This window comes from Argopecten irradians, chromosome 7, assembly GCF_041381155.1.
Source record: "Argopecten irradians isolate NY chromosome 7, Ai_NY, whole genome shotgun sequence".
Classification (NCBI taxonomy): Eukaryota; Metazoa; Mollusca; class Bivalvia; order Pectinida; family Pectinidae; genus Argopecten; species Argopecten irradians.
Genome location: NC_091140.1, coordinates 9,736,289 through 9,749,592, shown reverse-complemented (window position 1 = coordinate 9,749,592; position 13,304 = coordinate 9,736,289). Strand labels below are relative to the sequence as shown.

The window sequence follows — 13,304 nt, the reverse complement described above, 5'->3', positions numbered from 1 at the left end:
ATAACTAAATGCAACGTCCTATTAACAGCCAGGGTCTTGTAAGGACGTGCCAGGTTTGTTGGTGGAGGAAAGCCGGAGTACCCGGAGCCACCGGCCAACGGTCAGTACCTGGCAACTGCCCCACATGGGATTCGAACCTGCTTCCCAGAGGCGGAGGGCTTGTGGTAATATGTCGGGACATCTTAACCACTCGGCCACCGCGGATATAAGATATCTAACAAATATCAAGAATTATAATAACTAAATGCAAAGCACAATTTTATGCTATTTTTTTAAAAGCATATTAATGGCTCACTTATCAAAATATCAATCTAGCAACATGATTTTATTTTATTCTGGAAAACTGACCTAAATAGAACTCCTATCTTGTAATGTATAGAAACAATCAATAACATATTCATATTTGATATGTTCCATTTCAATTGTTCCAACTAGAAGATTATAGTCTTACAATGTACTATAACACTCTCTTTCATTGACCACAATAAAACTAGTACCTTCTGGAGGACAAAGGAAGCATTTATAAAGCAAGTACATGTAGATAACATCTAACTGGGTATAAGGCATTTTCAAAATCATCACAGACAATAGTTTAATAAATAAATTGAAGCACAACTTTAAGAAGACTTATCCCTTATCCTACTGTAAACGTGCAGGACATCAGGGAGTTGAACTCCCCACAACTATCACTTGAGCAATTCTACTTAAGTTGAATGTTTAAGTTTAATCATAATAAATTAGGTATCTTCATATAGTGTAAAGGCGATCATATTTGTTAAACAACACTAACTTATTCTTATTTACAGGAAATAAAAACAAATGCTGAGCAAATCTCAAAGCAATAAATGAGAAATTAACCAGGCTTTAAGTCATGGTTAAGATTAGCCAAGGACTAATTACACTGTTTAATTTCATAACATGTAAAGCATAAACATAATAAATACATGAAGATTATAAAATAATGAACTCATTATGTGTTATCTAATTAACTTAAACAATAAGCTGGAACCAATGTAAATGTTAGGATAACAATCAACTTTGACCTTTGAATGGCCCATAAATTGATAATAATCAATTTCAGCCAAGGCCTTTTTTTAAATCTTAATTCAACTTTCAACTTAACTTGGTACTGTATATACCGTAATCAGCACTCCTTCATATAAGCATACCTACCATCTTTATGATAAAGAGTTGAAATATTATAAACACCCCAACCCCTATCCCATGGATTAAACAACATTTAAGTGTCCTGGATGATAAGAATTATCCTGGATGCTAAGAATTACAGTGAATACAGTATTTAAAATATCTAATGTTTATTCTAAACAAGAACATCAAATTTGATCATAATATGCTAACTTAAAAGCTGTCTCCAGTATTTTCCTCTGCTTTTAGCACAGAATAACATTTAAAACTATACAAATGATTGTCTTATAAATATCACAAAATCTCTGTTTAGTTTTCCATTCTACCGAATAAAATGATTCTAAAATTCATATAACAAATCAAGGAACAGATGGCAACATTTGAATGAACATATTATAGAAAATCTTCAAAATCAAACTCATCATCTTCGTCCATACCCTCAAACAGGCGATTATTGCAGCTGCTACCAGGCTGACTGAAGTGTTTGTAGGGGTTGTTTCGGGAGAGCTCAGCCATACACAGCCAACAGAAATAGGAACGACACTTCATACATGTCATCTTGTTACAGCCATCCATTTTCTGCATAGAAAATCAAAGTTTTTGTTTTAAATTGTATTTAGTTTTCATTTCTTTGTGGATTTTATTACCACAGACAGAGCGAGCAAAAGTCTGGCCAAGGTCTCTTTTGCTTCCTCACTCGATAGCTTTCATTTGTCCTACTGGTATTCAATATGCTCCATTCATTCTCCAAACTCTGTCATACAAATTTAAACATTTCCATTTATATATAATATTTGTCTACTTAAACCAGAATATGGGTCCATATTTTCCAATTTAGGCCATGGTGGCTGAGTGGTTAAGATATATATCCTGATATATGACATATACTACCACAAGCCCTCCACCTCTAGGTCACAAGGTTTGAATCCTATCACAGTTGAACATGACAGATACTGACTACTGGTCATGCAGTTGCTTACAATTTGTATCTCCGGGTCATCTATAGACATATCCCAGGTCCTCTATAGGCTTATCTCTGGGTCCTCTATAGGCTTATATCTGGGTCCTCTATAGGCTTATATCTGGGTCCTCTATAGGCCTATGTCTGGGTCCTCTATAGGCCTATGTCTGGGTCCTCTATAGGCCTGTCATGGATCCTCTATAGGCTTATATCTGGGTCCTCTATAGGCTTATGTCTGGGTCCTCTATAGGCCTGTCTCTGGGTCCTCTATAGGCTTATATCTGGGTCTTCTATAGGCCTATGTCTAGGTCCTCTATAGGCCTATGTCTGGGTCCTCTATAGGCTTATATCTGGGTCCTCTATAGGCCTATGTCTGGGTCCTCTATAGGCCTGTCTCCAGATCATCTATAGGCTAATGTCTAGGTCCTCTATACGCTTACCTCCCAGTCTTCTTTAGGCTTACCTCCAGGTCTTCTATAGGCTTATCTACGGGTCCTCTATAGGCTTATCTACGGGTCTTCTATAGGCTTATATCTGGGTCTTCTATAGGCTTACCTCCGGGTCTTCTATAGGCTTATATCTGGGTCTTCTATAGGCTTACCTCCGGGTCTTCTATAGGCTTATATCTGGGTCTTCTATAGGCTTACCTCCGGGTCTTCTATAGGCTTATATCTGGGTCTTCTATAGGCTTACCTCCGGGTCCTCTATAGGCTTATAGGCTACGGGTCCTCTATAGGCTTACCTCTGGGTCTTCTATAGGCTTACCTCCGGGTCTTCTATAGGCTTATCTCCAGGTTCTCTATAGGCTTACCTCCCGGTCTTCTATAGGCTTACCTACGGGTCTCCTATAGGCTTACCTACGCGTCCTCTTTAGGCTTACATCCGGGTCTTTTATAGGCTTATCTCCGGGTCTTCTATAGGCTTACCTCCCGGTCTTCTATGGGCTTACCTTCAGGTCTTCTATAGGCTTAGTTACCTTCGGGTCTTCTATATGCTTACCTTCGGGTCTTCTATAGGCTTACCTTCGGGTCTTCTATAGGCTTACCTCAAACATCTAAACCTGACATGTACTTAAATGACATTGGCTGTTCATAGGACCATAAACTAATCAAAACCTAATGCAATGCTTTCCAAAGCAACTGCATTCATAACCAAAACAGTTGACGTGGAAACATTTAGGCAGCAGGTCATTAATGTTTGTAAATGACTTTCCTGCTGTACAGTACCATTGATGTCAGTATTAGATAGTTTACCTGTATCTGTGCTCCACACCCGGGGCATTTCTTGGCGAAGTTTTCCATCCACTCATTGGTGAAGGCTTCCTCTAGAGCCTGCTCTATAGTCTTTTTACCATACTTCTTCTCCAGGAACCTCTTGGTCTCCTCGTCAGCATTCAGGTACTCCTCCCTCAGCTTCTTAAGGCCATCTGTCAGAACATATAACAGTGTGACTACTAACAACTTCATGTCAATGATAAAGTAAATCTTACATGGACCACTTTGAATTATTATATACTATTTGTTAAATAGCTGTATTCTATCATTCCTGTGTACCATGTAACTTCAGTTGTATTTCTTTTGGTCTTTCTTCCATCATCATTCACACTTTATATCAAATATTTTTCCCATTGACTTTTATCGATTACGTTTACCAAATCTATTTTTCTATTATGACCTTTTCTGAGTCAAAGACGAGGGGACTACACTTCACCAGACAACACTATAGAAGAACTGTTCCCGAATGAAAGGGCCATAATGGATTTAGTATGTCACATGACATTCATTATGACGTCATGTTTTTGGTCTCGTGCTCATTCCCGGGGGGAATATACTTTGGTATAGTTCCCGTAGTCAGGTATAGTCTCCAGTAGTCAAGAAGGACAAGGAACTGTCGCAAAATAGACCGTGACTGTTATCCAATCGCATTCCTAGTAATTATCATGTGATGTACTAAATATATGTATACAGCAAACAAATGAAATATTTTGTAGTCTAGCTATCATCAAATACAGAATAGACTACCAGTACCCAACACCCCTAATCACCTACACACTGTCGGTAAGTAATGTTAATACTCACCTGCTTTAACTCGACACGGAGACTTGCCATGGAACACCAGTTTACACAATGTGCAGAAGGCGTAGCTACACGACGGACACGTCCCCATGTTACTCTCGCGATCTAGCATGACAGGGTACTGACAGGCAGGACGTGGACAGTACATTATATCCACCATCATATCGAGACTATTCTGGAGCAATAGCTTCTCGTACTTGTCAAACAGCTCCTTACTGACAAGGTCCTTTACCTATACAGAAAGACAAAGGATATTACTGATTATCTGCCTGACAACAGATGAAATAATTAACATTTAAAAGTGGACCCACTGGGCCTGAATCCCTCCCTAGGCCTGCTACCTAATGATAATGACACATTAAAGAAATTCTTAGACCTCTTGTTCATATAGCACAAAATTATTAGGAAATGGCATTTTAAACGTCAGGAAAATATTTAAGTTCCAAGCATGAATTGCATACTAGGTACAAAATTGATTGCACATTTTACAATGTAATCATTACCAAATGGTGCAGAAAATTAATGTAGCATAAACAAATGCTGTCAAGTGGTGCTGTTTTCTCACTATTTATACTACCTTAGATAGTTTCAAATGAAACGATTGCCCCTATAAATATAGCAAATGACCCCTTTGACCTTGAACAAGCTTATTCATTCAATTGTACAAATATATAAGCACTTGTTCATGCGTGATTTACCTGAGATGGATGGGCCTGAGATTCACATTTGTCGTCAGGACAACTCAAGGCTGTTACATTTCCTTCCGTGATCTGCACTGTGAAATAGTCCCTCATACAATCCTTGCAATACACATGGTCACAATCTAGAAACTTGATACAAGTAGATCCTTGTCTGTCCATGAAACAGACTTTACACTGGAACATCGTCTTCTCAAACTGACGCTGTTTCTCTTGCTTGTCATAGTCTATCACTGTTGGAATGAGAAGATCCTTGGAACCAATATCCTGTATAGCTCTTGGTTCTGTGTCGGAACCTTTCCGACTATCAAAGGCATTTGTTAGGTCTATAGTGGACTCTAAACCAAGGAATTCCAATGTCTCTTCTGCCATAAAACTGGTCCACATGAACAAAATTTCATTTCCCATGTTTTCCTCCCAGATAGTGTCAAGTTTGTGGACAAGGGCAGACAACTGATAAAAGTAATGATCAATGGGTGTCACATAAATTGTAGAAACACTTTTGTTCAAATTATACACTCACCACTGTTAAAATACTTCAAAAGGCCATATAATATCTGTATAAATCTATCTTTAAATTCATTTTAAGAAATATATGGTACTATCTAAAATATCTACTGGTGCATATTAGCAGTACACATTATATATCCTATAAATAGTATTATAACATGGTACTTACAGTCACATGCAAATAGTCACGTTCAAAGCCTACACTAACCAATGGGTTTGATACACATCCTTAATCAAAATGTATATGTATTAAATTTTAAGAATTGTCATTTAAGGTAGGTCCATACTTTTGAAAACCGCACCAATTATATGACGCTATATATACTGGAACCTGCAGAGATTGTTTTGAATTCTGGAATGGTTCTGATAAGCTATGACATTCCACTTGGATATTTTTTCAATACTAGGTGAAAATTGTATACATATAATATTGAATGTTTAAATTCATTAAATAAATCAAATGAAAGCAATAAAGTGAAAATTAGATGATATCTCTGAAGTTTTTGCAGTCCCTGTTGTACATGGGAATGGATTTTCAAACACAGTAAGTAACGTTCGTCGCAATAAATGATAAGAGGGGATCCGTCCGAACCGAAATTCCGTAATTCTAAAAAAAAATTGCATACGGATTTCCTTAAAACACAAAATCTGAAGATAATCATAATAACAAACAGGCATAAACCAGATATAATATCACAAAAACATATGAACTGATGTAGAATGTTTTGTGCAGCATGATTTTCATAAATAGTTGAATATGACCTATCTTATATAATTAGCACTGGATAAAATAGAGGTAGGGTTGCGAGTTACAAACTTCAAGCTTACTAAATTGTGATATTACCTTGGGCATATCATATACAGATATTGTGAAATTGACATGGGTTTTCATTGCCTTTTTGGCCTGTTGATTGATTTTTTTGGAGCGAAAATATGGCAAAATATGATAATTACGTATAAAAACGGTCCTGGGATATAACGTAAAATTACAAGAGGCTTGTATATTAATCTATCGTTAGAAATTTAGGGCAAAAAATCAACAGGATCAAGACTACATTCACCCTAATATTGCAGAAAAAAATAATTTTATTAATTTTTCTATTTTCGGCCAGCAAATTTGCATGGATAGTATATTTTATGCTCAAATATCACAATAAGTAGTTCAAGAACAACCATTTTTCTTAACTGATTTGAAATCTACATGAAAAATGCGAGAAAATAACACCTGTAAGAAAAAAAATGACATGGATTTTCCAAAAAGTATGGAGCTTCTTAAATATTACATAGTTGTGGCTTTGTATTCTTTACTAGATTGGCTAATTACTTCAAAATTCAGTCTGATCCAAGGTGGGGAAGGAGCCAATGTCAGGTGGAGATCAATGGGGTGCTTTGACTGATTATATTGACCATCTGATGATGGAAATAATGTCTTTCATGTAACATCTGGATTTGTACATCTACATTATGTGTATATTACCTGTTTCCTGTTGAGCCACTTGCAGGACAATGTAAACTGTGGAGGACTACAGGATGGATAGTCAGCAGGCAGTTGGAAGTTCAGTACAACTGGTGGTAGGAACTTCACCTCATGGACCTCTTCTTCATTCTTCCCTAGAAATGCAATTGCTTTACATATAAACATAGGAATACACCTGACCAGTTATATGTACACCTTTACTGACTGTTACTATTTATTATTCAAATCATCTATAATCTCTATCAAATATATCTACTGTATCAAATATATCACATAGTTTGGGGACACCTTGTATGTAAGTCCTCTAGTTTCCTCCTGAAGACCTATATAACATTTCCAGGGGTTACGATCACCTATACGCTCTTTTCCTAGAAGAGAGCAAGAAGAGAGTGTATGTGATTGTAACCCCTGGAGATCAAGGATGAAGAAGACCCCTGATGCATTACGTACTATTTGATAAACAAATTAATGCTAAATTGTTTGTTAACATTATCAGAGTAAGAGAAATGAGATTGAAAAGGTTACCTCCTTTTTCTTTTTGGCACACAATCTTTATAGTTGTGTCCGGTAAATGGACACTTGACAGGAACTGCCCTCCAACATCTTCACCCTCCTGGGAGATAGATAAGACTGTATCATCAAAGATACTGGTCAAGGCTAACAACTCGTCTGATTGAAGCTCTGAATCAGTCATTTTAAGGTTCAACTAACCATAGTAAGGTCCTGATTTCTAGAAGAAATTAAAGGGAAATAGACAACAGGTTACTATGTTGATTAATAATTCAATATCACCTATTGGGAAAACAACAGATGGTCAGCCTCAGATCAAGAGGAAAATATGTAGTGCTCAATGCGGGGTTCGAACCAAGGACCTCTGACCTGAACAGCAGACGCTCTACTGATTGAGCTATCTTTATAGCTACATTGTATTTGCTGGTTAGTAGTTGAATAATCTTACCCTCTTTCATTCAGCCAGACAGGCGAGATAATACTTATAACATCTCTCTACATTATCACAGTTACATATACATTTACAGTGTATACGTATATGTAGTCGCCGGTAATCAACTACAGAAACATTGTGTCTACCTGGATGACCAGTAGTCTCTGGTATCATGTGAGAATTACATCATCCAAATTCTACAGTGTACATGCAGCTAAATGTAATGATATGATTCAGTAAGACCAAAAAATACAATTTAAAACATATTTTACATGTGGTCGTTTTTTGTTTTTGTTTTTTTTCTTTAGTTTAAAACAATATTTATTCAAATATATACATACATATACACCAATACATACAGACAGCTAGGATGGGAAAACAAGCTTAGAGCTTATACTAATTCCTCTCCTGAAATAAAAGCACGGCGTTTTGACATGGACATATACACAATAACAGAACAACCAGTGAGACAATACATTTATACTTAAGTAGAGATATTTCTCTCTCTCTCTCTCTATATATTTTTTTTGGTAGTACATTAAGTGTTTAATATAGAAATATACTGTCAATAGACAATTAATTTTATAGTTACTTTTCAATTAAGTGATAAATCTATATGATTTACGTATACGTCTACTGCAGACATTTAAAATAATAATTTTGTGATAGTAAATGTAAAGTTATAATTATGAATTAATTATGTAGTTTGACAAGTTATATTGATTGAAACCCCAGTGAAAAAAGAAGAAAACTATACAAGGTATGAATTACTAAAATCTTTTACTGTAAAAGATGAACTTCTGTACCGAAACAAAAATTTCCTCGTTCATTTTATTTTCAAATGAAGGATCACCCCATAAAAGGATATTTAAATCGTCAACGATATTATATTTTGTGAATATACCAGAGAGATATTGGTGCCTAATGTCAGCATATTTGATGCAATTGAACAAAAAATGAAAGGAATCTTCTCTTTTCTTTGTATATTCATCATACTGTAACTATACCATTTAGGACAAATCAACAATGAAGAATTAAAAAAAGATAGACTTGGATGATTTACTGGATTGGGCAGGATCAGACGGAAACTGGCAGGATTAATAGAGAAAAAAAATAGCCATTGAATTAAAAATGATTAATATGTCTTTAATGTAATAGTAGATGGGCACCTTTTTAATTTGTTAAACTAATTCTACATCTACTTCTACTTCATAATGACCACCTTCAACAGGATGAAGATTATGTGGAGTGGAGTAGGCTTTATTACAGATTTCTCGAATGTGAGAGTCCAATTTTAGATTTGCTTGGATATTTATAGGCCAAGCTATTTGGCCTCATCCACATGTTGGAGTGGTTGTCCATGCAGAGTACTAGCCCAAGATACTCTGGCCCTGACACCAGACTTAGACATTATGACAGACAGATGTCTGGCCTTGGGCCAGAGCGCAGTAGTACTCGAAAATCTGGAATAAGCCGACACCGTTTGGTATCGGGCCAGGTCATCTCCAATTCAGACTGACCACCGAGAAGCACCACTAAACCTTAGTCTATTCAACAAATGAATATTATATCACAGGCGTCTGCATCTTGTTTTGGAAAAATACAATGTCCTACCCCTACTATATGAACAAGGTGAGACATTCCATGAACCGGAATTATTGACCAATCAGATTGCTTTTTGCAACTGCTCGCTTGAAGAGTTCCAATTCCGTTCCACAGTTGAAGTATTGGAGTGTCTCACCTTGTTCATATAGTAGGGGTCGGTTATTATATTTTTATCAAACCAGAAGCAGACGCCTGTGATTATATCTACCCAAACAAAGCAATCTGTCGAAATTAAAGGTGATTTGCTTACCACGAGAAAATGGTGACAACGACGAGGGAAATTCAAAGTTGCGGAAAATAAACTACTGATTTGACACTATAGAATGTGCATGCATGATGAAATTGATGGCTATTGTTTTAATCTTACATGGACAGACAGCCCCCCGGGCTCTGAAGCACCGTGTTATCACCCTTGTCCAATTTAGGCTTATTTTTTAGACGGTTATATGTCCTTTCAGACATAACTGATATGTCAGCACCTGTCTCTATCTTTAGAGTCACAGATGAGCCACACACTGGTAAAATTACCTTCCATGGTTCAGACAATCCACTGTTTACAGAACCCAAAAAGAATTCTTCTGGATAATGTTCATGTTGTACCACCTCTTGTACTGTCTGTTTACTCCTACAGCATACCGCGAAATGATTGGTTCCTTTACATTTGTGACATTTCTTCCCATAAGCAGGACATGCTCCGCGTTGGTGAGTTCTATTGCACCGTGAACATCTCTGTGTACTTTTACTACTACCCTGAGTCCCTGTTGCTGTGCTTTGTTTTTGACCTGTAGGACGTTTCGGCCACCTCTTGTTCTTATTAATTGCGTCAATATTAGTTGCCTTTATTTGCTGGTCTTTGATTTGGCTTTTGACTTGTTCAGCCTGACGCGCGATTTGTAAAGCAGTTTCTAATGTAAGGTCGGACTTCAGCTGTAATTTTTCAGAAATTGCTTTGTCTGTTATGCCGATAACTGACCGGTCTCTGATGTGATCATCTCTGTTTTGTCCGAAATCGCACTACTCGGCTAGTTCATGAAGAGCTCTCATAAAAGCCTCAATAGACTCTGTAGGGCCTTGACATCTCATGTGGAATATGGCACATTCATGTATAACGTTACGCTTGGGTATGAAATATGAGTTCAGTTTATCGACTACTTTTTCATATTTTCCCTCATCCCCTTCTGCATCGAATGTGAGTGATTTTAAAACATTTTCGCCTTGTTTCCCCATAGCATAAATCAAAGAACTTATCTGGACAATGTCCTCTTCTTTATTGAGCTTGGTGGCTAATCTGTACCTCGAGAATCGTTGGAGCCAGTCCGGCCACTCAATCGGTGATGTGAAGTCGAAGGCCTCCGGTGCATGAAATTTCGCCATTGTTGTATTCTATTCTGATTGCTGCAATGGACGGTGAATTTCTGCGTCGCTCCAGACCTTACTTCATATAACAAGCCACTTCTGACACCATGTTTTAATCTTACATGGACAGACAACGAAGACACCTGCGTGTTATTCAATATGGCTGATTTTATTCACCTGACTAGACATTACTATACACAAATACAGTATTACTGCGCACGAGTATAGGTGGTGCGTCAAATGAACCAACATAAAGTTACTTATTATAACAGCTATGAGTAGATAAATTATTCATTTGTTGAAAAGACCAAGGTAAGTGGCGATTCTCGGAGGAAATATTTTGTATGTAGTCATAATGTCTAAGTCTGGTGTCAGGGCGAGTAGAGTACATAAATGTTCTTAATGCGAGATTTATAATTTTTACCAAAAAGTATAAAATCATATTTTTCTTGCATGGTCGTACAGAAAATTACCGAGCAGGTATGAAACTCTTATTTCCAAAAATCTATATGAGAAAAAAAACGTTTAATACAAGGAAATTTTGACTTCTCAGAGGTGTACATCCTTACAAGGACGTATATGAGAAGGATATGTCACACTGAGTTTTAGGCAAAGACAGCGCAGGCGCTTTTGTGTTTGTGCACTGACCGTGACGTTGGGCGACGACTGATTTCTTTTGATATCCGCCGCCGCAGCCTTTGATGTAGCATGGGGGTGCGAGGGTTACCGTCTTACTTTCTGAAGCGTGCTGCCATTTCATGAGCGGTCGTATTTTTTTAACGATAGTTTAAGACATTTCTTCTAAATCTTCCGTCTTTAAAGCAAGTTATAAACGTTGTGAAATTTAATTTACTTTACATTGGTGTTTCGTTTGACTCGATAAGACAAGTATTTGTTGAGAAAAACGGTTTTTATTCCCGGTTCATAAGCGTCTCGCGTGGTGTTTAGTAGTGTAAAGAGACAGACACGAATCCTTCTCACTTATAAATCCTTGATCCTTAGGATACTGTTTCAGCATTGCATTTGCGTTGAGGGATGTGTTGCCAAATGTTACGCAACACTGAACGAGCTCAAACAGCTCTAGAACGTCACGCATTGCAACAACATACACGTGCGTGAACTGCAAAATGTTTAGGACATCGCGCGATCGGACTTCATTTAATTATGTATTACCTGTCCTTATTAAATCGAATATGAGATGTTGTAATCCATAGGAATTCTTTTTGACATCGTTGGTTTCATCTGTGTCATTCAAATGCTTGTATGATAATCAAAGCGAGTTAAGCGTGCGAGAGATATGAATAAAAGCGAAGATAAAATTTAACTAAACATCGGTCTAAATATCCGGAAAATGTCAACCAGACAAGAAAGCAAAAATATAAACTTGGATGAAATAAAAGAGCTATGCGTGTATCAAGGATTTATACACATATACGTCCTTGGCGTGTATACATTGAAATGTATTTGTAACTGTTCTTCTATGTCTTACTGTGCTGCAGTACATTTCGATTTAAAAACAAAACTACAATTTAAAACTAAAACCAGTCAAAATTATCCGTAAATTTAAAATAATACTGGATAGTAGTAAAGTAGTAGTGTTAGTTTAGAAGTAGTTTTCTAGTACAAGAACACATTATGTTCCTCTACATTGGACTCAATATATAATAACAGTTCATAGCGGGAAATATTTGTCTTCCGAAAAATATACAGAGTTATCGTTCTAAGTGCGTTTGTCTAGAAGTAAAGCCCGACACTCTACATTTTTTGTCTGTTATTTTCAATCGATTAAAAAGTATCAGTTTTACTCACATCTGCTGATAGTCTGAGTAATTCTGAGAATATTAAATCTATGTTTGATAGCATTTAGCAGATGGAATTTCACCGTCAAAATCGCTCCTTCTGAACTGAGGAGACCATTAGTTAACGAGAACTGAAGGTGCGTTTTACCGGAGTTCCCGGGTTTCGTATACATACAATACAATACAATACAATACAATAAATTTTATTTAAAGTCGCATAATTTTTACTATTAACATTAGCTCTTGTGTACGGTGGCTGGGAGCGGACATGAAATAAATAAAATTATTGCGTTCGAACGAAATATTATTGCGTGGGAACGAAATACTATTGCGTCCGAACGAAATATTATTGCGTTCGAACGAAATACTATTGCGTGGGAACGAAATACTATTGCGTGGGAACGAAATATTATTGCGTGGGAACGAAATATTATTGCGTGGGAACGAAATACTATTGCGTTCGAACGAAATATTATTGCGTGGGAACGAAATACTATTGCGTTCGAACGAAATATTATTGCGTTCGAACGAAATATTATTGCGTGCGAACGAAATATTATTGCGTGCGAACGAAATATTATTGCGTGGGAACGAAATATTATTGCGTGGGAACGAAATACTATTGCGTTCGAACGAAATATTATTGCGTTCGAACGAAATATTATTGCGTTCGAACGAAATAATTATTGCGTGCGAACGAAATAATTATTGCGTGCGAACGAAATAATTATTGC

The 13,304-nt window shown here is 36.8% G+C and overlaps 1 protein-coding gene across 1 annotated transcript; it reads right to left on the bottom strand.

The window, feature by feature from the left end:
- Positions 1-20: 20 nt before the first annotated feature.
- LOC138327499 (E3 ubiquitin-protein ligase RNF14-like) lies at positions 21-12,046 on the bottom strand. The gene is made up of 7 exons (XM_069273632.1): positions 11,945-12,046; positions 7,393-7,597; positions 6,868-7,001; positions 4,881-5,333; positions 4,186-4,414; positions 3,361-3,533; positions 21-1,725 (listed from the first exon to the last, which is right to left on the bottom strand). Exons 2-7 carry the CDS (start codon positions 7,559-7,561, stop codon positions 1,540-1,542), a joined length of 1,344 nt encoding a protein of 447 aa, XP_069129733.1. The 5' UTR covers positions 7,562-7,597; positions 11,945-12,046; the 3' UTR covers positions 21-1,539.
- Between the last annotated feature and the right edge of the window lie 1,258 nt (positions 12,047-13,304).